The sequence below is a fragment of the Chenopodium album genome, chromosome 8 (assembly GCF_948465745.1).
Source record: "Chenopodium album chromosome 8, dcCheAlbu1.1, whole genome shotgun sequence".
Taxonomy (NCBI): Eukaryota; Viridiplantae; Streptophyta; class Magnoliopsida; order Caryophyllales; family Amaranthaceae; genus Chenopodium; species Chenopodium album.
Genome location: NC_137841.1, coordinates 76,812,336 through 76,840,015, shown reverse-complemented (window position 1 = coordinate 76,840,015; position 27,680 = coordinate 76,812,336). Strand labels below are relative to the sequence as shown.

General features: G+C 33.6%; 2 protein-coding genes and 2 long non-coding RNA genes across 5 annotated transcripts; 3 read left to right on the top strand and 1 right to left on the bottom strand.

The window, feature by feature from the left end:
- Window positions 1-970: 970 nt before the first annotated feature.
- On the top strand, window positions 971-7,943 carry LOC145642491 (homeobox protein HD1-like). 2 transcript variants are annotated; one of them, XM_081693700.1, is made up of 6 exons: window positions 971-1,810; window positions 5,954-6,074; window positions 6,523-6,716; window positions 6,802-6,933; window positions 7,345-7,481; window positions 7,601-7,943. In XM_081693700.1, the coding sequence occupies exons 1-6, from the start codon at window positions 1,214-1,216 to the stop codon at window positions 7,602-7,604; spliced, it is 1,185 nt and encodes a 394-aa protein (XP_081549826.1). In that variant the 5' UTR covers window positions 971-1,213; the 3' UTR covers window positions 7,605-7,943. The 2 variants fall into 2 exon arrangements, with proteins under 2 accessions (XP_081549826.1, XP_081549825.1); XM_081693699.1 differs by having other exon boundaries at window positions 972-1,810; window positions 7,573-7,943.
- Window positions 7,944-11,962: 4,019 nt separating this feature from the next.
- On the top strand, window positions 11,963-12,859 carry LOC145556820 (uncharacterized). Its single transcript, XR_014091926.1, has 2 exons — window positions 11,963-12,365; window positions 12,519-12,859. It is a non-coding gene; the product is annotated as an uncharacterized LOC145556820 (long non-coding RNA).
- A 2,702-nt stretch (window positions 12,860-15,561) lies between these two features.
- Window positions 15,562-19,133, top strand: LOC145556819 (uncharacterized). Its single transcript, XR_014091925.1, has 4 exons — window positions 15,562-15,884; window positions 16,150-16,220; window positions 18,801-18,853; window positions 18,937-19,133. It is a non-coding gene; the product is annotated as an uncharacterized LOC145556819 (long non-coding RNA).
- Window positions 19,134-26,660: 7,527 nt separating this feature from the next.
- Window positions 26,661-27,050, bottom strand: LOC145555538 (uncharacterized). The gene has a single exon (XM_081617272.1). It carries the CDS (start codon window positions 27,048-27,050, stop codon window positions 26,661-26,663), a length of 390 nt encoding a protein of 129 aa, XP_081473398.1.
- Between the last annotated feature and the right edge of the window lie 630 nt (window positions 27,051-27,680).

Below are 27,680 nucleotides of genomic sequence, written 5' to 3'. Positions count from 1 at the left end.
AGTCCGTTGCAAGGTTTCCGTCGCAAAATGACCTATTTCTTGTAGTGGTATTATGTAACTAATTTATCATTTACAAGAATCCAATTAAGGTATTCAAGAGAAAAATAGTGTTGCTCTCACGTAGTCACATACATGTATAAGTATCAGTGACCAAATTTAAATTTGACTAAGAAAATATAAACCACATACATATAATTAATCAAGTAACTTGAAATCAGAAAAGGGAAACTTACAATGATGTGAAATGGATCTTAACTTCATATAATTTGATATTTTAGCAAGTGCCAAATAATTTTTAGTCACAGTGGACAGTGACTTACTTACTAGATATAACTTGTGCATGGACAATGATGTTATAAATTTCCCAATACCACCATATAGTATATATTAAGCTATTGAAAATGCCATGCATGATTATATTCCAAGGTAAGCAAATTCCCCTTATCTTGGTCACTCATTTGAGTTTATTCAAAGTTTCAAACAAACGCGCTTTCTTTAAGTTGTTTATCCGCTATTAACTTTCGTAATACATTTAGTAATCTAAGCATAAATACTCCAGTACAGTGATTATAAATAATTTCAACCAAAGAAATTACGTTAAATGATTAGTCCGTACAAATTATTTACCGAACACACTAACAATAGTTGAGATTATTTATGGGCAATAGTAGAATATTATCCCCCAGGCCCCTACCATTGAAGTAGTAGTAGACTAGTAGTAGTCCTACTACTTGTAGTGCAATAAATAAAAAACCTGTGCCTAAAAAGAAAATTACAAATATGTCAAAAACGACACGGAAACGACAATATATCCACGTTGTCTCTCATCTTACCTTTCGATCAAATTAAATAAAATCAACGACCCAGTATTTTCCAAATTAAAATGGTCCCCCCAAATAATAATAAAATTAAATATTTCCATTATAATTTAATTTCGGCGGCTTTCTTTTTCCTTTTTATAATTAAAAAAAAAAAAAAAAAAAGTTCTCTCATTATCACCTTCTCTTCTCCCACCATTTTCCCGACCAATTTTTCTCTCTCCTCTCTCTGAAACTCCCTCCTTCTTCCTCACCTTATATTATACGATTACTATAGTTTTTATATTACATACTCCTATTATATTAATATATTAATGGACCGTCTCTTATAAATATACTCTTTCCCTCCATTTTTTATTTTATTTTCAATTTTACCTTTTTCTGAAATTCAAAAAATGGCGTATCATCACAACCACCACCTCTCTCAGTCGGAAATGGCGGCACAATTCGCCGGACAACAAAACATGTCGGCGCACCACCAACAACAACAACACCACCACCATCAACGACAACAACAGCAGCTTCACCAACCAAACTGGCTAACCTCGGCAATCCTCGGCTCATCAGGCGGCGGCGGTTCCGGCGGCGGAGCAAGTAAATTCTTAAACCTCCACTCAGTAGATGACTCAGCAGGGATGTCGGCGATTCCAACACAACCAGGTGAGTTGACTCACAATGAGGAGACAGGGAAACCGGAGATCGGAGACGGCGAGGTTTCTGTCGGCGCCGGAAACAGCGGCGGAGGTGGAGGAGATAGAGGTGAGCAAGTGAATTGGCAGAATGCGAAGTTTAAGGCGGAGATATTAGGGCATCCGCTTTACGAGCAGTTGTTAGCGGCGCATGTTGCGTGTTTGAGGATCGCAACTCCGGTGGACCAGATACCGAGGATTGGTGCGCAGCTTGATCAGTCGCAGAACGTCGTGGCCAAGTATTCTGCTCTCGGAAGTGGTCATACTATGGCTGGGGATGATAAGGAATTGGACCAATTCATGGTATATAATTTTTAATTTCTTTTATATTATTATTATTATTATCAATTTGTTGTTGTTGCTTAATTTTTGGTTAATTATGGTATGAATTGAATTATTCCGGAGTTAGATTGAGGAGTAATCCGTTTTAGATTACATTACATAATGATTTTCGTAATGATTTTAGGAAATACATGGATTATGGAGTATAATTTGATATGTTGGAGTGGTGTTTAATTGATTGTTAGGTTTTATTTGATAAATTAAAATGGGGTCATGCTTGACTTGATAGGTTGTTGAATTTTTTGTTTTGGGTTTTGTATGATTTCAAGTTTTCAACGTGTTGAAATTCTTAAGAAAAAAATAGCTAGTTTTTTGATAGAATTAAATGTATTTTTTTTTTCTTAGTGGTGTTGATTTGAGTAGCAAAGGCATATCAGGAGGTTTATGAAAAGCTTGATTCCAAGGAGGGAGAAAGGATCATTTATAAGATGGCAAAGAGAAGACAAGAGGCAAGGAAGGATATTGGCATGGTGAAGTGTGTCAAAGATAAGAACCAAATGGTCCTAGTGCAAGAGGAGGGCATCAAGGACAGGTGGAAGGGGTACTTCGATGAATTATTTAATGGAAGTAATGGAGTTGTGATAGGAGATACCTCTATGAGTGATGAAGAAATCAACATGGAGTATGTGCGAAGGATTAGGAGAGTAGAGGTGGAGATTGCACTGAGGAAGATGAAACCTAAGAAGGCGGTTGGCCCTGATGGGGTACCGATAGAGGTGTGGAGGTGTTTGGGTAAGATTGGTATTGATTGGTTAACAAACCTTTTCAACAAGATATGGACGGCTACAAGGATCCCACAAGATTGGAGGAAGAGCACCTTGGTCCCGGTTTATAAAAACAAAGGAGACGCTCAAGATTGTTCTAACTATCGAGGAATTAAGCTTATGAGCCATACTATGAAGTTGTGGGAAAGGGTGATTGAACAAAGGTTGAGGGCATGCACAAGCATTTCAGATAACCAATTTGGTTTTATGCCTGGGAGATCTACTATGGAGGCAATCCATTTGATAAGACAAATGATGGAGTTTTATAGGGTAAAGAAGAAAGATCTTCATATGGTCTTTATTGATTTAGAGAAGGCATATGACAAGGTGCCAAGAGAGATACTTTGGTGGGCAATGTTGAAGAAAGGTATCCCACGAAGGTATGTAGACCTAGTTAAGGATATGTATCGGGATGTGTCAACAAATGTGAGGACATGCGGAGGGTTGACAAAAGATTTCCCTATTACAATCGGATTGCATCAAGGGTCTGCATTAAGCCCTTTTCTTTTTGCAACGGTTCTAGACGAATTAACTAGACCAATTCAAGATGAGGTTCCATGGTGTATGCTGTTCGCAGATGATATCGTTTTGGTGGATGAGACTAAGGATGGGGTTAATGTCAAGTTGGAGCAATGGAGGCAAAGGTTGGAATCTAGAGGGTTTAAGCTAAGTCGGAGTAAGACTGAATATTTGGTATGTCGTTTTGGCACTCAGAGGGGGACAAGCAATGAAGTGGTGAGTTTGGATGGAAAGGATTTGACCATGAGTGAATGTTTTAAGTACCTAGGGTCGATCATCCAGAAGAATGGTGACATTGATCAAGACGTGACCCACAGGATTAAGTCAGGGTGGCTTAAATGGAGAGCGGCCACGGGAGTGCTATGCGACCGCAGCATTCCCTTAAAGTTGAAGGGAAAATTCTACAGGACTGCCATAAGACCAGTGTTGCTCTATGGTACAGAATGTTGGGCTTCTAAGAAAGAGCATATTAAAAAGATGGAGGTTACGGAAATGCGCATGTTAAGGTGGATGTGTGGAAACACTTTAAGAGATAGAATCAGAAATGAGGTTATTCGCAAGAAAGTAGGTGTGGCGGGCATTGTAGATAAATTAAGGGAAAATCGTCTGCGTTGGTTTGGACATGTAAGACGGAGACCCGAGGGTGCACCGGTGCGAAGAGTGGAAGAGTGGGACCATGGAGGGATTAAACGAGGAAGAGGGAGACCAAAGATGACTTGGTTGGAAGGAGTGAGGAAGGATATGAAGTGCATGGATTTACGTGAGGATGAAGTTTTGGATCGTAAGGGATGGAGGAGAAAGATTTATGTTGATGACTACACGGAATAATCAAATTTGGTTCATGTTAGCCGACCCCACTTTTGGGATTAAGGCTTTGATTGATTGATTGATTGATTGATTGTTGATTTGAGTAGGATAAGATTGCGGACATCTGGACCTTTGTAATGAAGAGTGGTGACGGATTTTTGTTGGATGTGAATTTTCCTCTATGTGGGTCCAGGAAAATGTAAAGATGTGTTCAACATTCATAACCGAGGGGGATTCGAACTTGGGACCTAAACACCTAGTACTCGTTGAGTCGTAGTAAGTATGGCATTAGGAGTCATAAAGACTTTGTAAGATATGTAGGAAGAGGAGTTTTTGGTGACATTTTTTTTTTTGGGAGAAGGTGCCGTGTTGATTGAATTGAAACAAGCTTGAAAAATTCAAAAAAGGGTTTTGGGAGGGTGGGTTTATGGAATTCAATATTAGGAAAGAAGAAGGTGGGTTGCTTTTTGGCATTTAGCAATCTTAGCTATCGTTATGCATTTGTTTTTTACCTCATCCCAATGGAAATTCTGCTGTTTCAGCCTTTTGGAAGGAAGATAGATACAAAGATTCTTCTAATGTCAACTTTTCTATGGGGGGAATAAGCAATTTGGTTTTCTTATTTTTTATTTAAGTCCTCAAATTGCATGTATTACTCAAACTTGTACAGTTGTATGTTGGTTTTGCATTATTCTAATTTGTACTTTGTATGTCTTTGATAAAAAAACTTCTTAATAGTTTATACCATCCAAAATTCCATGTCTCAAATCACATTGGTTCTAATGTTTTTTAATTTTCCAGAATCCCGGTAAAGTTTGTGGCATCTTATTAGTATGCAGTGATAAATTACCTTTTTTCTAGGGTAAAAAAGAACTTGTGTGCAAAGATGATTCTTCTCATGAAATATTTGGTTTTCCTCGAACATTGCCAACCTTAGTGAAAGAGATGGAGGGGATAGTCCTAATTCTTAATAGCAATGTTCTAATGTGTACCAGTTGAGACGGATTGCCAATTCTCAATGTCAATGATTATTTTACTTGTTTATAACACTTTAAAGATGGTACTGACATATTTAAGTGTGTGAGTACTTAGTAGTTTAATCATTTTATCAAGCTGAAGGTATGAGTGTGACATTTTGTGGGGGTGTGGTTTATAAATCTTCAATATTCATTATTATGTTGAGGGATAGTTTGAGTGAAATTTATTAAGGATGGATGCAATGCTACTACTGGTAACATGGACAAAATTTTCACTTAACTGTTTAATGAATAAGGCTTTGATCATGATGATGCTGAGGAAAAATGTGAAAGTGGTATACTACTTTTTATTTGGGTGGGAAACATGTTATGGTGGCATGGAACTTTTTTTCATGTCAGAATTCTTTGGTTAAACTAGTAAGTATAATAAACTGGTCAAATGGATGTTCATCATATGTGAGTTTGTGATTTGAAAAATACTGTAGTATTGTAATATTTCAATCACCCGCAAGATGTTACAGCATATTTACTTGGGGTTTTTTTTTTACCCTCGATTTGGAAAAGGCAAGATATGAATAGTATAGGAACTAATTGTGCTGGCAGTAACACATCGTTACACCAGTTATAGAATTGTTTTCTACTTAATGTATTTTCTTTCCTCAGTGGATCGGATCAATCTTGAGTTTCTTGACAAATTATAATTACACTTCTTACTGCATTAGTAGCTGTGATGGCACCTCCTAATGCTTTAGTACAGTTGAGATGCAGACACTCATCATGATACAAAATCTAGTTTCTCATGGTGTGATTATTTTTGAACAGTATGTAATTTCCAACAACTTCTTGTGCTACCCATATTTGAATATTTTCCCACATGGTTTTCCTGGCTGTAATTACCGATTTTTGCAACTACTTCTCCCCCTTAACTATGAAAACACAACCTGAGATTGCTTTGGTGATGGAACAAGTTATGTACTAGAGGGAGGTTATTTATTATATCTTACGTTTATGTTGTTTCATCTTGGTTGACACTGTAGACACAGTATGTTCTGTTGCTGTGTTCCTTTAAAGAGCAACTACAACAACATGTTCGTGTCCATGCAATGGAAGCTGTGATGGCATGCTGGGAAATTGAGCAATCTCTTCAAAGCTTGACAGGTGCATATACCTTTCCCATTAACCTTAAAACCCCTCTGCATTGGTGTGAGCAAGTACTTGATTCTAGCTTGAAAATGATCACAGGACCACTTCCCACTGTCATGTTTGTATTAGTCTGGTCTGGTCTGGATCTCCGTTTTTACAATTCTTGCAATTGCTGGACTTTGAAAGTAACCAAGTGAAATTGAAAATTGTTTCAAAAATGACATTCTGAAAGATGTTTTACCTTCTTCTTTACCATCTTCTGAGGGCATCTTAGGGTGAAGTTATTCTGTTACTGCTTTCGAAGAAGGTGATGCATAGCAAAAAAATTAGGAACTTATCTTTTGGGTCATGAAATATATGCCTCAACTTTCTGTCCAAGTGATAGGAGGAAAAGGTATTGGTTCAGTTTGTTGAAGCCAGGATAGCATACTGATGTTGGTAATTTGTGCTCTCCTGTGTGCAGGAGTCTCTCCCGGTGAAGGCACAGGGGCTACTATGTCTGATGATGAAGATGATCCCATAGAAAGTGATAGTAACTTGTTCGATGGAGGTTTGGACGGTGCAGACACCATGGGGTTCGGACCCCTCATCCCAACTGAGAGTGAACGATCACTGATGGAGCGTGTGAGGCAAGAGCTGAAGCATGAGCTAAAACAGGCAAGCCACATTGTTGCACATAAGGGCATAAACTTGGCTATTTCTTGTGCAAGTCACTAATATGTTTGTTCTTCTTTTCTAAAAGGGCTACAAGGACAAGATTGTGGATATAAGAGAAGAAATCTTGCGCAAAAGAAGAGCAGGAAAACTCCCTGGTGACACCACCTCTGTCTTAAAGGCTTGGTGGCAATCACATTCTAAGTGGCCATACCCAACGGTAAGCTATTTGGGATTGAAAACGTTTTTACCATCATGGGAGCTGTAGTTTCTTGTATGCTATACTAGGCATTTGGACTTGATTAAAATGTTTTAATACTTTGGGAACTTTTAGAATCATGTCATGCATCACTTTTGCTTAATGGTAAAATCTCATTTCATTGATTAGTTTCATTGTGGCTTGTGAGTAGAGAGATTTTACTAATGTAAATGTATATGTAGCTTATATACGCATATCTAGACAGTAAGAGTATAATCTCTATGTATGTATACAGAAAGATGCTTTGTAATTGTGTTGCTGCAGTCTGCATGATATGCTGGGGTGTATTTGGCCACTGTTACAAAAATGCTGTTCTTCCATTCAACTTCTGTCATATAAGGAACGAAATGCTGATCTAAATAATATATGCAGGAGGAAGACAAGGCGAGGTTGGTACAGGAGACAGGTCTGCAGCTAAAGCAGATCAACAATTGGTTCATTAATCAAAGAAAGAGGAACTGGCATAGTAATCCTTCAAGCTCTAGTGCATTGAAGAGTAAACGCAAAAGGTATTACAATTTATTTTCTAATCCCTCTGTACATTATAAATAACCTCCTTCTCAAGCTTTGAACCTAACAGGATAAATGTAATTAATATAGGTAAAACTGTGGCAATTGTTTCATATAGATGAAGAACAATGGTGGCAAGCATCTGTATTTTGTACCTCTTTAACATAATTCTACGACACTGGCATTGAACGTGGGATAGTTTTCTGTGATATGAGAGGAAGTGGAGAAACCCTGCTAATGAAAGTGGCAAAGAATCCTTCAATTTCGAGAGGTGCATATGAGCAGAAGATGAATGGTCCTGTATACTGAATTATCCACAAGGATATATCCTTATCAGTAGGAAGATTTGCTGAATTATAGGAAAATGTATATCTCAGATAAAATTGCAGAAGAGTCGCCATTTCTGGCGATTCTATATTTTTGTAACCTTTATATAGTAATTTGAATCAAACGCTTGTGAAGTTGTGGATGTACAGATTAAGTAGTTTGTTTCCTATTTCACTCCATATAATGCAATTATGAAATCATTTTTAAAATTTTTTGAATGAAAGTTCCCAAGGAGGAACTCGAACATCATTACTTGACTGCGAATCGTTTAGCAAAAGATTACACACATCAATGCTGAATGAATCAGAAATAAGTAATTAGTGGTTGAGATTTATTATTTATCTGAATGAATGAGAATCATATTACAACAGGGAAGAGGTATTTATACTAAGCTCAATTCATTACAGAAAGCAATGCTTACATAACCAACTACTTGGTATATAACTTACAACTAACAGAAGTTGATCCCTTGCTGATCCTGATCATAAGGAGGAGGAAGCACAAAATCCTTTCACCCTGTTGGGTTTGCCAGCATCAACTTAACAAGTGGGCTGCTTCATTTAATTTAAATAAAGTTTTAATTCTTAAATATTCTTTATTAGAAATTTTTACACTAGTCCCCTGTGTAAATGATTATTCTTGAGGCTAGAATATCATCTATAGACTATACTAGTATCTAAATTAGAGAAGAAAGTGACTCCTTTGCACAGTCGTTTGATGAGGATTTCATTGTTAGCTTTGATTATGAATTTATGATCTTCGTCAGGCTGAAGTGATTAGCGAGTCTAATACCCCAAGCAACAGTCTTTCCCTCAGCTATATGATTGGTGGCCAATAGGCTCCATAACGGCGGGTAGCAGCGAACAACACTACACCTTCACAATTTCTGACAATCACTCCTAAACTAACCCATCTATCTTCGCCTGAGGGAAGTATCACAATTGATTTTGATAATCCCTTCTAGAGGTGCTTTCCAAGACTTCAGACTTCTGCAAGCGTGCTTCTTAACAACCCCATAAATCTTCTTTGGTGTTGATATAGAAAAAGTTCATAAAAACAAGTCTCATTTTATTTCCCTTTTGTTCAAAATAATCCCAACTGTAGATTATTTTTTTAAAATAATTTGAACTTTAAAGGTCATTAACTTTTATGGATTTTGTCAAAAAAAAAAAAAAAAAAAAAAAAAAAAAAACTTTTATGGGTTTTAACTTTCAAGTGAGTGATAAGTGGTAACTTGATTATTGGTAACTACGCAATAGATTGAAAAACATTAATTAAAAAAATAATAAACAAAAAAAAAATATTAACAACCCATCACCAACTTTCCGATACCCCCTTCTCCTACAAATACCCCGGGGTGCGTTGACACTTGTGCCATTGTGCGGGGAGGTTGATTTTTTTTTAAAAAAATAAAAATAAAATTGAGGGTTAATGTGGGATGAAGGATGATGATATTGACAGGGGGTCGGCGATGGGGTGGGCTTTGCAATAATGGGGTTTAGGGTTGTCACCGGTGGTGGTTGGGTTAGGGTTTACAAATTTTTCCCTACACCCTACTATAGGGAATACTACCTACACCCCCATTCCTTCTTTTCCCATTCCTCCACACCTTCTTCTTTTTTTCCATGCCAAATAAAAATAATTGGGTTTGGGACACTAATTAACTATTTAACTCCATCATCTTTTACCTCACTAACTTTAATTAAATTACAGAGTATAATAAAATAGATTTAGGGGTGTCTGGAATCCGGACTCCAGTCCAAAATCCATTCCAATCCAATCCAAATAAGTTATTCGCATTAATTCGTAAGACCTACACCCTAGAGTAGGTACTTCTACCTACACCCCCTCCCTCTTCTTCCCACGTGTACTTATAACTGGAAGCTTGGAACAACAAACTCCATTTTCCTGCTTTTTCTCTCTCCTCTTTCAAAATCAATTTCTTCATTATTTTACGGAAAATTTGCAAATTGCAACCATTTAAAGTTCGTATTTTGCAAATTGCAGCCATTTAAAAAAAAATTGCAAATTGCAGCCGAAAAGTTCATATAAATTGTAAATTGCAGCCTGATTCAATTTTTTCATCGGTTTACAAGTTGAAAAATCTTCGATTAAGATTTTAGGGGCCATTTTAGCTCTTAGGGGTCCGAATTGAGCTCGGAATTAGCAAAAAAATAACGCAGGTTTCTCGTTTTGCGTAACAATAGTGTATCGATTTGTGGGAAACTGTAAATATGAGACACTTACATTATTTTTTTGCTAATTCCGAGCTCAATTCGGGTCCTTAAGGGCTAAAATGACCCCTAAAACCTTAACCGAAGATTTTTCAACATGTAAACCGATGAAAAAATTGAATCGGGCTGCAATTTACAATTTATACGAACTTTTGGGCTGCAATTTGCAAAATACGAACTTTAAATGGCTGCACTTTGCAAATTTTCCTTATTTTACCCACATTTTTTCTCTTTCCTCGTAGTTTTACCACTTTCTCTCTCCTACATTACCAAAATTTCCCTAATTTCTCTTGAAAAATATTCAAATTCTTTTATTTCTCTACTAATATTTTAAATAGAAGAGACAAAATTGCAAAATAAAAATAAGTTCTACAAAAGAATGATCAACAATCAAAATGTAACTTGATTTTTTGTTTATTTTTCGTATAAAAATACAAACAATAAATTTTTATTTGCCTTATTATTCTTCAATTATTTCCTTTAGATGAATGAAATTTTAGTATTAGTTCATGATTTGTTATAATTTTTATCATAAAAGTGATTTCATATGGTTATAGTAGAATGATGTTTTGTTTACACTATATTAGGTTGCATTAATTTGTGGTGTGTTATTAGCTTATAAAATTACAGGAAAAAAGAGTTTAATTGCCCTAATTTTCTGGATAATTTGATCTATTTTGTAGGATTATTGAACATAGTCATACATAGATTATATTCGTAGTGGAACTATTTATTTATTTATTTTATTTTATGAATGTTCATTTTTATTTTGGTAAATGTTCATTTATATTTTATACGGTCAGCCATTCATGTATTAAAAGATTATCATTAGAATTTTGATAAAAGTCCTTAATACTATTTTCTATATATTTTCTACAGATTTTGTGAAATCTCATAGGCTTTAATAAAAATGATTTTTATACTAATAATCTAAGTATGTTATAAGAATTTTCCATAATTATAACATAATTTAATTAAAACTACTATTTGGTGAATTTCGACTAGAATGTATTGTAATTGTTCATTTCAGATAGACTTTATGTTCATTTGTAGAAAGATTCATAGTTAAAATATAATAACTAAAATTGTAGACAAATTTATCAATTTGATTTATGGAATTGAAGAATCAATTATTATTACTTATTTTGTTACTAAAAATTGATATTTGACGAATTTTGGCATATAAATTTAATCTATCGTAATTGTTCATTTTAGATGAAACAATGATCATTTTAGATGAAATCCATGTTCATTTATAATCATTTTCATTTAAATTTTGATACATGTTCATTCTTTTACATTATTATATGTTCATTCTTATATTGAAAGATGTTCATTTGTCATTCAATACAATATTTATTCTCATATTTAAACAAGTTCATTCAGCTTTATATATACATGTTCATTCTCACATTAAAAGGCATTTGTTTCAATTTTAATATTTGTTTGTTATTATATTGAAAAATGCTCAATTAAATTTTGATATTTAATTTGTTCAATCTTGTATTGAAAGATGTTTATTTGACTTTTAGTACTTGTTCATTTTTATGTTGAAAGATGTTCAATGACTTTTAGTATTTGTTTATTTTTTGAAGTGAAAATACATACATTTTAATGAATGTTAATTTTCAATTACATAAATGTTCATTTATACACTACATCTAGTTCGCATTACATGCAACTTTGGTGTATTATTTGTAATATATATAAAATTTTCAAAGTTGCATATAATACGAACTGGTGGCAGTAAATACTTGTTCATTCTCGTACTGAAATTTTTCGTTTGAATTTTTATAATACTTGTTCATTTTGATATTGAAAGATGTTCGTTTATATTTCAATACTTGTTCATTCTCAAATTAAACTATATATATATAATTTTTAAAATCTTACAACTCATTTTCCGTAATACCATACTCAAATATTTGCTAAAATTAAAACACACTTTCCTTCCTTTCTCTCTCCTCATTCTTCCCTCCTCTGTAACAAACTCTTCTCCCTCCCTTTGCAACTTACTCACCCATCAACACCCATTTTCACACTCCTCCAGAACTTTCTTTCTCTCTCTCTGAAACTCCATTTTTACAATTCTAAAAAAATCTCTGCTCCAAGCTCTCAACAATGGCGATTTCCCCCTGAAATTCTCTCTCCTCTTCCTCCTAATCACCATCACTTCCTTCTCTCTCACCACCTCCCAACTTGTTACAGTCCACCCATCTTCTGCCACCCCAGAGCACATCGCCGCCACTGTCAACCTCCATAAAATCTCGTCCTCACCATAATTTTAATCATTGCCATTTTTATGGCGGTTACCACAAATGCGTAAGATTTCTATAGTTACCTTTCATTTTTTTCATTAATTTTAATTTATTTTATTTATACTTTCTGATTTTTGGCAATATATTTTTGGCAATTTTAATTTTATGCTATTCCTATATCTTGATTTAATGGATCCTATATCTTCTCTTGATTTAGGGGCGGGGAAGGTGGAACATCGAGATATAGATGCTCCAAATGCAATGAGATAGAAGATGCAACAATAATTGCGGCTCGAGGGAAAACCCGTAAGTCGGGTAAAGTAAATCACAAGGTACTTTTGTCTACCATAGTTGTAATTTCGTCTGCTGTGGTCTCTTTTAATTTTTTGGATATGGACAACATTTGGTTTGCATATTATGTTATGAAGGACCGAGTTTGAGCCTTGCATTAGAATTTTTTCATTAATTTTAATTTATTTTATTTATATTTTCTGATTTTTGGCAATTTTAATTTTATGCTATTCCTTTTCTTAATTGAAATGTACAATACGTACTCTACCCTAGTTTTGATATTATTTGAGAATTTATGATCCACACATTCCTATGACACAAATATACATACAGTTTTACGTAAATTATTAATTTATGAATAATTTATATATAATTTGTTAATATGTCTTATTCCTCTTATATGTTGCTTGATTACTCATGATTTATTATTATTGTTTGATTACGCTTTTTCCTGCAACTTAACATATACATCATGATTATTCATGGTTTAGGATGAGATATCTTTTGGTTATCAAGTGGTATTAAATTTGAAATAATTATTCAAATGCTCCTTTATGAGATGCTTTTTCATGTCAACGGGTTTTAGCATCGTGAAATACTTTGGTTTTTCAAAATCTTGGTACTTTTTGTGGTGATGTGCCTTTGCGTGTTCAAGAATAGTATCTATTGTTACAATTGAAATCACAGTTGATATCCGAACAACAGATACCCTGTGAGTTTGCAAGTTCATAAGAGTAAAGTTATACCAGTATAGCATTTGGAGCAGAATCATGTTCAAGTTTGTCAACACAAACTAGGCAAATTAATTTATTGTCTTGTAAGAACATCTCCTCTTTAATATATTTCTCATTGCAAATTTCACACAGAGTAGTCATTTACACAATTCAAAAAAGAAAAACCTAAATTATTTACTGACAATTCAAAAAAGAAGAACCTAAACTTATTATGCTAAGAACGATAAACCCAAATTCTGAAATTAATATGCTTATTACGAAATAACATCTAAATTAGAATCGTAGTCTCAGTAATTAGAAATCGAACCCTAAACACTATCAATTAAATAACATTAGATCAAAGATAAACCCTAGATTGCGAAAAAAATTGATAAGAAGATTCAAAGATAAACCCTAAATTAACATAACGATTGCAAGGAAACACACTTTTTGCTTCATTTTCTTATTCTGCGATTTCTTGTGCTCCAATTCCGTAGAGTTTGCTTCGTCTTGAAACTTTGGAGTTTGGATTGTCATCAAGAGAGAGATGGAGGAGAAGAATTGAGGAAAAACTTGTTAATGGGTAATTGATGGCCAATGGGCCGGGTTGGGATAAGGAATGACGATGACAATATCCAATGTACAAATTTTTACCTACACCCCACGGCATGGAACACTACCTGCATCCCCATACCCTCCGTGTGTGTTCTCTGCCCCCGCCCTTTTTCATTTACGAATTTTCTGCAAATGTTTATAAAATGTTCATTAATGTATTGGTAAATGTTCATTTGTGTATCATAAACTGTTCATTTTTATTACTAGGAGTTTTTTGTTCAAATTAATATATATTTTGAATTGAATTCTAAGAATTTTTTATAAATAAAAATGAGAACAAATTTATTTATAAGGATTACTGCATTCAAATCATTTTATTATAAGAAATATTGCATCATTCAATGTTCATTTTTGTTTATCCGTGTTACAACAGATGTTCATTTTTGTATAACCAAATATTCATTTCAAGAGTTATGTGTAAGTTTCATAGTTTGATGTATGCCAATACATACGTCTTAGATATCTATTTATTTAAATAAAACGTTGTTAACAAATAATTTTCAATATAAAATAAATTTTTTAATTACAGTGATAACGCATTTCTATACATCTATGCTATTAAATGTAATTGTTCCATAAACATGAAATTGAACCAAAAAATGTACATATAATATGTGTCTTGCTAAATGAACATTATTTGTTATATTTAATATAATAAAGTGTGTGTGTGTATACATCCTCCTTGTTGCAAATCTAATCATATCATTGTGTGTTTTTAATGAAAATTACAATTTGAGCACAATATATATGTTGCCTTCAACATCCTTACTTGATTATCCTGTACAGTGAAAGATCGATCAAGTTTTTTTAAAAAAAAAATAATAAAAATGCAAAACAATCATTTATTTTTATAGTTGTGTTGTGATCAATTTATAATGCTAAATGATCCTTCATAATACTTTTAGATCAATTTTATTACTTTTAAATGAAAATTTTTAATCGATAAATGTTCAGTTTTATTCATGCTAAATGAATATTCATAAAGCAAAATGATAATGATAAATGAACAATTTTATGATGCTACATGTTCGTTAATAATGTTAAGTTATTCATTTTAATAATTATGATCAAATACGTAATGATAAATGATCATTTATGATGATAGATATATATTGAACATGTATGTCAATGTTTTATATTTGATCATTTTGTATTATATTAATGAACATTTTTTTAAAAAAAATGTTCAAGGTGTTCAAATTATTGTAACAAATAATCAACTTCCTCCAAGTGATCTAAGAAACACTAGTGGAAAAAATCTTATTTGTAACAAGCTATTCGTAACGGACATATGATTTTCCGTTACAATTAAGTCATTCGTAACGGGCAAATTCAATGTCCGTTACAAAAAAGTTGTGAAATGGGCAGGAAAAGGGTTATTCGTAACGGACAAATTGGTGCCCGTTACGAAAAAGTTGTTATTCGTAACGGACATATTGGTGCCCGTTACGAATAAGTTGTTATTTGTAACAGGCATTATTCTGCCCGTTACGATTAAGTAACTAATCGTAACCAACAAATATTGCCCGTTACAAATAGAAAAGTCAACAGAATTTTGACCTTGTTATTTGTAACTAACATAGGGCGTCCGTTACGAATAAAGTTTTAAAGTAAGCCCTAAATTTTCACTTTCCCCTTTCTCACTCCCTCTGTTAAAAAAATTCCTCTTTCTCTCTCCAATATTGAAGCAGCTCCCGCGCGTTTTGCTCCTCTCATTCTCACTCTTCTCCTCCATTGAAGCGCACTTTGAGTTCTCCATTATTGAAGCGCACTCCGAGTTCTCCATTATTGAAGCGCACTCCGAGTTCTCCATTGAAGCACACTCCGAGTTCTCCATTGAAGCGCACTCCGAGTTCTCCATTAGTGAAGCGCACTCCGAGTTCTCCATTGAAGCGCTGTATGAGTTCTCCATTGAAGCGCTGTCTGAGTTCTCCATTGAAGCGCTCATAGTTCTCCATTAAAGCGTACTCTTTCTCTGTCCTCCCCCAATTTCGTAACCCTTGTTTCAGTTTGCTTAATTGCAATTACTGAATTATAGGTTTTATTTTTTTTTTCCCCCAAATTAATTGATTGATTTTACTATTTTCCATTTGTTTTGGGTTTTATTATGTTTTAGTTTAAAAGCCTTTGAATTTTGAGCTAAGTATGAATTAATTGATTGATTTTTTTCCCCAAATTATTACTATCTTTCTGGATCCCCCCTTACATCGTGAATCCGTTTATTTGCAGTTGCCCTGCGCATGATAAGCTTTGGATGTGATTACCACTGGGCACAAAAAGATTCTCGCTTTGATCAAGAGGTAGTTGTATATTTTGTGGTCTAATTAAATTGCGGCCTTGGTCTCTCTCTGCAATTGTATAGCGTGATTGCTTGCTGTTCCTATTTCTCATTGTTAGTTCATTACATTTTCCTCACTGTTATCCCTTGCTTGTAATGGCTGCAAGAATTTGTGAGCAGATGAGCACAACTTGTGGATTCACTTTAGTGTGGATACGCTATGATTGCCTTTCACAGATTAGTGATCTTATTTTCTTTCTCAGATTTTATTTTCCGCTTCAACTTTAAGTGATACTTGCATGTAGTATATTGGATAATACGTATGTTTTTGTGCATTCGGCATGTCGGCCTTTTATAAGCTGTGTGCTGAAAACTATTGTATATTTAGCTTGTTTTCTAGGTTAAGTGTTCAGTTGTTTTAGCTCTAAATTATAGTTTTTGTATATTTAGCAATCAGATTGTCTGACTTGTTTTTGGAGAAAGTTACCTGCTATCTGAGAATATATGCTGTAATGCTACATTTTCTATGATAAATTCAGTTTACATGAAAAATTATATAGTGGAAATTGCAACCAAGTCAAGGATGAGGCTGCCTACTATATTGATTCAACAATTATTGAGGTGCACAAGTGGAAAGGAAGTTTTGAAAAAAAATAAATAATAATAAAAGATATTTCCTTCAATGGTGTGCTTATTAGATCATATTTCTCTGTAACTGTAATGAGGCTGTGTGGATTATTAGATATATAAAAAATATTGGGGAATAATGCCAGCCTTTGTAGTGCTTATGAGTATGTGTGTGTTTTTACAGGAAGGAACTTATGTGTTTGAACTAATTGTTACTTGGATCAATATGTTGCATCTTTAGGATTTCGGAATTGAATTGACATTGCTTAGACATATCGTGATGGAAACACTTTTATTGCATTATGTGACTGCAAGACCTTGTTTTGTACAATCATAGAGTTGGCAAAAAATCGCTTTATTGAGCTAGGTGCTGAGCTATGGCATTGTTGTCACCAATTTTTCCCTTGTGTTTTATCCTCAAATTAAAATGGTGTTAAGTTGCTGAAATATCTGTGTTTGCTTCTTGCCGACTAACTGTTATGTCTTATATAGCACTTTGTGCATTCCTGCCCTTTCCTACTGACCTTTATCATTGATGTGTCAGGGCAAGCATGCATTTGAAGATATAAATGACTAGGCCAAAAACTCCAAAAACAAGTCAGACAATCAGATTATAGATATGTTTTGTTCAGGAGTGAGTTAACTTTTTGCTCACTAGAATTTTGTAGTATGATTTTTTTTTTCCCTCCCCCATAATTATAGATATGTTTTGTTCAGTATAATTTCAGTTCTGATCAGTTCCGATCACTGAAATTTCAGTTCCGATCAGTTCTGAAATTTCAGTTCCAATCAGTTCTGAAATTTCAGTTCCGATCAATTCCGACCAGTTCTGAAATTTCAGTTCCGATGACTTTCACTTCCGATCAGTTCTGAAATTTCAGTTCCGATGACTTTCGATCAGTTCTGAAATTTCAGTTCCGATCAGTTCTGAAATTTCAGTTCCGATCACTGAAATTTCAGTTCCGATCAGTTCTGAAATTTCAGTTCTGATCACTTCCGATCAGTTCTGAAATTTCAGTTCCGATGACTTTCGATCAGTTCTGAAATTTCAGTTCCGATCAGTTCTGGAATTTCAGTTCTGATCAGTTCCGATCACTGAAATTTCAGTTCCGATCAGTTCTGAAATTTCATTTCTGATCAATTCCGATCAGTTCTGAAATTTCAGTTCCGATGACTTTCGATCAGTTCTGAAATTTCAGTTCCGATCAGTTCTGAAATTTCAGTTCCGATCAGTTCTGAAATTTCATTTCTGATCAGTTCTAAAATTTCAGTTCCGATCAATTTCGATCAGTTCTGAAATTTCAGTTCCGGTCAGTTCTGAAATTTCAGTTCTGATCAGTTCTGAAATTTCAGTTTCATCCTATATTAGGTGTGTTTTGATTTTGGTTGATACATTCAACCTACTGTTGCAATCAAAATTTTGGATTAGGAGCTTATTGCATTCTTTAATCACACAAGAATGATTATATATGTTTTTATATATGTTGTAGGCTACAAGTCTATTTATGGATATCATTTTTTTTCAATTCAGGTTCTTGTTCTGCCATATCTTATATATGTTTTTATTTTTAATAGTTGGAAAACTTGCAAAAGAATGATGAAGGAAACAATTCAAGTGATGTTATTGGTATGGATGCCCTCGACAAGGCTTTAGGAAAAAGGGATCACCGCGGGCATGTAAAAGCACTAGGAAGGTGTGGGGTTGGAGTTAGTCATTCACAAGTATTTGGGAAGGGATACAAAAAGGGTAAATCATCCGGCCAAGGTGGATGCTCATTAGAAGAGTTAGAATCAATGAAAGCTACCCTAACTCAAGAATTTGAGGCGAGGCTAGAAGAAAAGGTTGAAGAGAAGCTTCAAGAGAGGATCGAAGAGAGGATCGAAGAGAGGTTGGAACAACGGGTGGCAATGGAGGTGAAAGCTTATCTCGCCAATTTACTACCACAGATGACCGGTGACGTGGAGGCATTTCAAGGAATGCAAGTGATGACGAACATGGAGGCAACACAAAGCCCTCGTGTAATAGAGGTATATGTCTTTAACTAATACTAAAGATATGACTTTACATGGTTAACATGTATAATATTGATCGAGTTTTTTGTAATATGTAGGTAGCCACTAAATGTCGCCTAGCATTGAAAGATGAGTACAATCAAAATTTAGTGGTTGTGGCAGATGGAACGGTATATCCTGTTACCGGTGATGTTACGCACAACCTGAAGATGTTACCTGATCATTACAGGGTTAGTGTGGACAACCCTTATCCCGACTGTGCCCTCCTCGATATACCGGTACCATCTCCCGATGGTGTGACTAAGTTGGGAAAAGCCAAGTCTTCCTTTGTACTATGGCCCATAGACATGGTTTTTTTTGAAGAAGAGGTATATTCTCCTACTATTAACATTAAATCTCATCATTTTTGTATACTTTATCTAGACTAATATTCACCTATTTGTAAAGGTTTCACCATCGCCCAAAAAGAAGCATAGATCTCGCCAAAGCAAAGAAGGGGACGATACTTTTGGCGAGGGGTGTGAGTTGTTGTATTGGTTAATGAATTCTGATGATGCAAAGTATGATACAATATCGGTACTTTTAAAGGCCTCAATGTTTAATTTTGATAGCGACAAACAGATTTGGGTAACCGCTACCGATGTACGTGAATTTCTAAGAGGATCGTGGGCTAATGTTTCATTGATTCATGTTTATATCATGTAGGTTACTTAATCTTCCTTTACTTTGGTTCTTATATTCACTATAGTAATATTTTTAATGCTATAATGCTGAATTTTTTGTTTTCTATGTCTTTATCATGTAGGTATTTAGTAGACAACTTCATCGACCTTTTCAACAGGACTGAGATCACATTCTTTTGTCCTCAACTCATTTCTGAATCTTCAATTGAGAATGATTACCTTGAAACTTATACATATGTGAAGAATACATTTTTGCATGAAGTAAGAAAGACGGGTAAACGTTGCAAATTCATCGTGGCTCCATATGTCGCAAGGTTTGAAATATGTTTTTTATATTGTCACTAAACTTAATCATATAAATGATATGTTTTTCACCAATTTTTCAATACTCTAACTTGTGTTTTTCTCTTAAATGATGTAGTGGTCATTGGGTTCTTGTGGTGGTCGATCTAGGTTTAGCTTATGAGTTTGACTCTATAAAGCTACCTAAAGAAAATCCCCGAAAATTGAAAATTGCCGAGATTATGATGACGTGAGCCACAACCTTGAAATTATGCCCTAGTTTCTATATCATTTTTGTATGTGGTGTTGTAGATTATTTTGTTCTAAGTGTTAGAATATATATTATTTTTGTAGGGCTTATAAAGTATATCGGGCGAATCTCACAGGGAGTGAATTGAAATCACAAAGGCAAAAATTGCAATTCATACAAATGGAGGTAAATACATTACTCACCCCATATTGTTATACATTGTTCACTTTGAAAACAAAATTTTTAACTATTTGTTATATATACTAGTGTGCTCAACAACAAGGAGGCGTTGAATGTGGCTACTACATTATGAGATACATGTATGAGATTGTTACTTCTCACTTGGAGTGCAAAGGTGTCTTAGAAGAGGTTAGTAGTTTTTTTTTGCAAATTTTGAAACCTTTTTAGCTCTATACGCTCCCAAGAGTAAGATAATGGTCAATTGTTATTGATTTCAATTTATAAAAACCAAAATATAAGGTAATTAAGGATGTTTAGTATTATATTGTGTTAATTTGAACCAATACATGAAAGATGGGAAAGGTAGAAGTCCCTTAGACAATTTTGAAGCCTTTTTGGCTCTATACGCTCCTAGAAGTGAGTAAATGGTTACTTTTCATTGATTTCAATTCATAAAAACCAAAATATAAGGTAATTAAGGATGTTTAGTATTATATTGTTTTAATTTGAACCAATACATGAAAGATGGGAAAGGTAGATTTCCCTTAGGCAATTTTGAAGCCTTTTTGGCTCTATACGCTCCTAGAAGTGAGTAAATGGTTACTTATCATTGATTTCAATTCATAGAAACCAAAATATAAGGTAATTAAGGATGTTTAGTATTATATTGTGTTAATTTGAACAAATACTTGAAAGATGGGAAAGGTAGAAGGCCCTTAGGCAATTTTGAAGCGTTTTTGGCTCTATACGCTCCCAAGAGTGAGATAGTGGTCAATTTTCATTGATTTCAATTCATAGAAACCAAAAAATAAGATAATTAAGGATGTTATGTGTTATATTGTGTTAATTTGAACAAATACTTGAAAGATGGGAAAGGTAGAAGTCCCTTAGACAATTTTGAAGCGTTTTTGGCTCTATAAGCTCCCAAGAGTGAGATAATGGTCAATTTTCATTGATTTCAATTCATAAAAACCAAAATATAAGGTAATTAAGGATGTTTAGTATTATATTGTGTTAATTTGAACCAATACATGAAAGATGGGAAAGATAGAAGTCCCTTAGGCAATTTTGAAGCCTTTTTGGCTCTATACGCTCCTAGAAGTGAGTAAATGGTTACTTTTCATTGATTTCAATTCATAAAAACCAAAATATAAGGTAATTAAGGATGTTTAGTATTATATTGTGTTAATTTGAACAAATACTTGAAAGATGGGAAAGGTAGAAGGCCCTTAGGTAATTTTGAAGCGTTTTTAGCTCTATACGCTCCCAAGAGTGAGATAGTGGTCAATTTTCATTGATTTCAATTCATAGATACCAAAAAATAAGATAATTAAGGATGTTATGTGTTACATTGTGTTAATTTGAACCAATACTTGAAAGATGGGAAAGATAGAAGTCCTTTATTAGCACAATTTTGAAGCCTTTTTGGCTCTGTACGCTCACAAAAGTGAGTAAATGTTAACTTTTTATTGATTTCAACTCATAGAAATCAAAATATAAGTCAATTAAGGATGTTATGTGTTTTGTTTCTATATTATGAGTTTTATTTCTATAATTTGGTTCATCACATTTATTCTAATGATTGTTTTTATTATGGATTGTTTTTATTTTGTAACCTCTTTCATATGTTTTTTTTTTCAATAGGATTTTTGTCCAAGGACCGCCCCGTATGATGTTGACGAGTTGAAGGTGGTTCGAGAACAATGGGCGCAATACTTTAGAAGTAAATATTTATTGAATGCTTAACTATTAGCTTAGGTAGAACAACGTAATATTTTTACTGTTGTTGTATATGTTGGATAAATTTATACAAGTTTTTATTTGTAATGTGTTACTACTTCAGTTTTTATATTACGTCGTATTAATTTTTACGAAAGATTGTTCGGTATAATTGCTTTTTACAGGAACAGGTATATTATTACAGGTTTTAATTAATATATATTAATTATATATAAATACATGTTGTCGAAATTAAATAAAATGAAAATTTAATTTAATAATTATTTGTAACGGGCAGCAAAATGTCAGTTACAAATAACCAGTTATTCGTAACGGGCACTTTTGTTGCCCGTTACAAATAAGTGTTAAATTATATACCATAAAACTCTATTCGTAACGGACATTTAATATGTCAGTTACGAATAATCACTTATTCGTAACGGGCGTTTTATGTGCCCGTTACGAATAAGGACTTATTTTAATACAAATTTTTTTTTATTCGTAACTGACATTTCAGATGTCCGTTACGAATAACCCCTTATTCGTAACCAACATTTAAAATGTCCGTTACGAATAATGGGTTATTCGTAACGGACATCTAAAATGTCAGTTACGAATAATGGGTTATTCGTAACGGACATTTTAAATGTTGGTTACGAATAACCCATTATTCGTAACGGACATTTCAAATGTCCGTTACGAATAACTCATTATTCGTAACGGACAGTGCCCGTTACGAATAACAATGGCCATCCGTAACGGCCGCATACGTAACGGACGCTGCCCGTTACGGATGGCCCCTTTTTGCCCGTTACGGATGAGGATTTTTCCACTAGTGAAAAGTCCAGTTTCTTTAAGTGCTCTAAGAACTGATCAAGTCTCTATGAGTTTGCCAAGATATGTTCAATGTCATCCAAGTGTTCCAAGCAATTTTCAAGTGTTTCAATAGGGTTTCAACATGGCAATTAAGAATAAATTCATGTAAAAATGAACATACAGTATATTATAAATGATCATTTTACTCTGCAATTACAGACATGTCTTTTTTAAAAGCTTTTAAAAGTTGAGGATCAACTACATGAGATTTAATTAACTTAGCGCTCTTTTTGTATTGTATCCACTCTTGATTGAATGAGAATATAATCGTCATCTCTGTTCATACACAAGTGTTTGTTTATTTTAATTTTTTTTTTTAACAAAAAATCAATTAACAACTACATAACTCCATGTCTCCATAATCATCATTTTCGTCATTTTTCGTTGTTGTTTTGCAGATTCTAGCGCAATTTCATCTATCACACATCTATCTATCTATCTATATCTATATATATCTATACTTTAGTATTTAAAAACACAAACCATACATTACTCATATGCCACATGCCACCTTCTTTATCAAAAAATAAAGTTCATGTCTTTATGCACTCTGTAACTTGCAATTTAAGTAAGGAAATTAAGTATTTCACTACGTGAAAATATGAAATTGGCACCGATTCAAATCCGGCCTAAGGCACCGGTTTGAACCGGTGCCAATGTGGGGGGTGCCAAAAGTGGTTTAATAAGGCATCGGTTCAAACCGGTGCCAAAAATGGCCAACAAAAATTATTTTGTTGTTTAACCGGTGCCAAAAATGCCCTTTTTTTTTTTTTGTTTTTTCCAGCAAATTTGCAACATATCAACAAGAATCGAAAATTTGCAATATATCAACAAGAATCGAAAATTTGCAACATATCAACAAGAATCGAAAATTTGCAATATATGATAAAAAAAAATTACAACATATAAAAACTTTGATTACAGCATATAAAAAAAAAAAATTACAATATAAATTAAAAAAAAAATTACAATATAAATAAAAAAAAAAAAAAAACTCATTCATTCTTGCTTGTATCTTGCTTCTTCGATTTCAGATCTAAATAACATACCTGCACCAATTAAAACAAAAAAAAAATCGATTAATATAATTAAACTTCGAAAGAAAAAAGCCCAGAAATTTAATCCCAAAAATTGAAAAAAAAAAATCAAACCCAGAAAAAATTGAAATCGAAAAAACCCAGAAAAAAAAATTTTAAATAAAAAAAACCAATGCAAAAATTAAAATTAGAATAAACCCAGAAATTGGAAAAAATTAAAATAAAAAAAACCAATGCAAAAAAATTAAAATCGAATAAACCTAGAAATTGGAAAAAATTAAAATAAAAAAAAACAATGCAAAAAAAATTAGAAATCGAAAAAAAAATAAAATCGGTGTTCGAAAAACCCAGAAACAAAAAAAAATTGAAATCGAAAAAAAATCCGATTAAAATCTGAAAAAAAAAATCAAAATTGAAATTGATTAAAAATTTGATTAAAAAAAATAGATTAAAAATTCGATTCAATTTAAAATCGATTAAAATTTAAAAAAAAAACCCAAAAATTCGATTGAAATCAAAACAATAACCCAGAAATTTGATTGAAATCGATCTAACCAATAACCCAGAAAAGAAAAAAAAGAATTTAAATCGATTAAAATTTTTAAAAAATCGATTAAAAAATAAATTAAAACAAAAACCCAGAAAATTAAAACAAAACCCATAAATTCGCTCACAAATCGGTGTTGCATGTGGTCTTCAAAAACCCAGAAAATCGAGATGTTGCATGTGTTCTTCGTGATTGTGAGGGAGAAGGAGATCGAAAAATTAAAGAGAATTAGAAGGAGAAGAAGGAGATCGAGAAAGATAAATAGAAATAGAACTATAGAAGGAGGAGAAGGAGATCGAGAATGGAGAAAGAGGAGGAGATGAGAGGAGAGAGAAAGCGGATGAGAGGAGCGAGAAAGAGAAAGAGGATGACAGGAGTAGTTTTAGGGTTGGGGTGGATCCGTGGGTTTAAAAGTACCGGTTTTTTTTTATTATTATTTTTTATTTTTTTTATGGCTCCGGTTCTAAAAGGCACCGGTTCAAACCGGTGGCCTATTTGTTTTTGGCACCGGTTTGAAGTGAACCGGTGCCTTTTACTCTGGTTCAGTTTCCCATCAATTTTGTAGGCCATTTTGGGCACCGGTTTGGACTGAACCGGTGCCAATTAGGGGGTGCCTTTTTGATATTTTCTACTAGTGTTTCAACTACACCAAAATAAAATCGTAGTCTTTTCATCTCCTAAACTTAAAATAAAGTAATAGTAAAAAAATAAAATTTGAGCTAATTAGTTCACGTTATATATATAAAGTACAATAAAACAATGCTGAATCATGTAACACAAGTGAGCAACACATTACAAGGAAAATATTTTAAGTAATAACCCGTGCATGAAACGGGCCAGAAGGCTACTTTTTCTTAATTATTGTACTCAATTTCGATCGTAAAAAATAAGCAAATAGACTTACGATTTTGATTTTGTTGGAGATTTTTCTTTCGCTAGTGCAATTTCATCTCGTAAATCACTCATTGTTGTTGATATTGTAACAAATTTACATGTTCTTCCTGATTGAGTAATTTAAAAGCAAAAATGGAGGGAGAAAATGGCAGATGAAGAAAGAGAAAATGATGATTTTTTTTTATATATATTTTTGTACTGGGGTAGGCAATGGCAATTACTCTTTACTACGAAGTATGTGGTAAATGAGTTTATCTATAAGGGTTATTATAGTAGAGGAAGTATAAATCAAAGGTTGTGAGACAATTGAAAATGTCTCACAACTATTAAAATAATATAAAAGTATAAGGAAGAGAGAGAAAGGAGGAGAGAGATAGGAAGAGTGAAAAAGATAGTGTGAGCCCCACTAAACTTTTCAGACACATATCACTTACAAAAATGAACAAAAAAAATTTTGGGGGACCACTACCATTGAGTTTATATTTTGTTCCACTAAAACTCCAGTGGAGTTTTTTAAAGTATCACTGAGACTATATTTTTGTACCACTGAGAGTGTATTTTGTACCACCGAAACTCCAGTGATATTATTTGATAATTCAATAAGAGTATAAGACAACTTTAAATTGACGCCTGAAATACCTATGTTGCCCTTGTGAGATATGATTTTATTATCTCTCAACCCTCCCTTTATATAACCTCAATAGAGTATGGGTGGAGGGGTGTAGGTATTTTTGCCTAGAGCGGGAGTAGGCATAACCCATTTAATGGCCAAGAGTACACTACACTTTACATCTACAAAACGGTACATTGCTCTTTTTGCTTTTTCCCCACAAAAGATTTAAAGGGCTCCATCAGATTTTGAAGGGCCGTTAAAAGTTAGCAACTTGACTACTTGAGCATCTTTTTTCTGTTTACTAAACCACTCACATACTCAATTACATACAAAGTAGTAGTAGTCATGAATTCCATTATTAATTTAAATTAATTTAAGACATCTTAAAAAGAAAAACGTGGCAATCAACATCTAATTCAAAATAATTAATCCTTAATTTTCACTAAATTGTGTTCAGAAATCATGAATTAAAGAGCAAAATCAACTGCATTTCCAGATAAAAGGCACAAATTGTAACTTCATATTCAAACTCTGCTAAATTTATAATCATATACTAGTATGTACAATCCAGAACACATCTCAATTTACAAATCATTTTCTAATAATGCTAATCTGATCATAAATTTGTAATTTACATACACTAGTCATAAGTAAATTAAGAAAAATAACTCTCAAAATCTACATTGATTTCGCCAATTTCGACAAAAATCAAACCCTAGAAAATAAAATTAATTTCACCAGTCAACTCCAATTGACAGTGTTCGTAGAAACGACGACGTTTTTGTTCGCTTTAACAGGGGAAGGAGGAAGCCTAGAGCAGAAATCACGAAGAGGAAACTCATCGAGGTGCGAATCATCATCTTCAAAATTAAGCGCGTAACTCAACGGATCATACCTGAACTCAGTCGAATTAGAGCGGCGATTTTTCCCAGAAAACACATGAGAACAAACCTCTTTGATTACAGGAAGCTCAGATTTCAACCAAGTAGACAATGTATTCGGCTTCTTCTCGGAATGTTGTAGACTCTTCTGGACGGCGATGTCGTCTTCTTCGGCGTCGCAGCAGGTGGCGCAGACGAAGAGCTTGATCTTCTGCTTGAGTGAAAGCGAGTGTTTCTTGTCGAACTCCATTGAAATTAAGGAGAGAGAAAATGAAGTGAGATTGTTGAATCAATGAAGGAAAATCTGGGTTGATTAGAGATTTGGAGGAGAGAGAAATGGTGGGAAGCTGAGGAAGAGTGTGGAAGAAGAAGGGGAATATATAGAAAATTGGAGAGAGAAAATAAAGAAGAAGGAGGATAAGGTTTACGGATTTAGGGTGGGACCCATGTAAAAGTAGAGTGTGTGTAAGGATGATGTGTAAAAGGTGTGTTTTGCGCGGATTTTGGTTGACGCATACTCACTCCACATGGATGGCGACGATGCGCCCATTGTTTCTAAAGTCTGTTTCTTAATTTGTGGACTAATACAAGTGTTTAGTCTTCAACTCTTGATTTTTAATTGAAGTCGAATTGAATTCAACCAACTCGAGTATAAGGATATAAGAATAATATGATAGTATAAGCTGATTTTTAGTATAAATTATAAGTTAGTTTACGATAGGATTAGTGAAAAACAGAATAAGATAATTTATATGGATCGCGAAGTTGAATTGGGTTTGTAGATTATATTTTTCCTCCGTAATTTATTAGATGCATTAAATTTTTAAATTACCACCCAAAAATGTAACCATTTTCGAACTAACCACCCGTTTAATTTTTT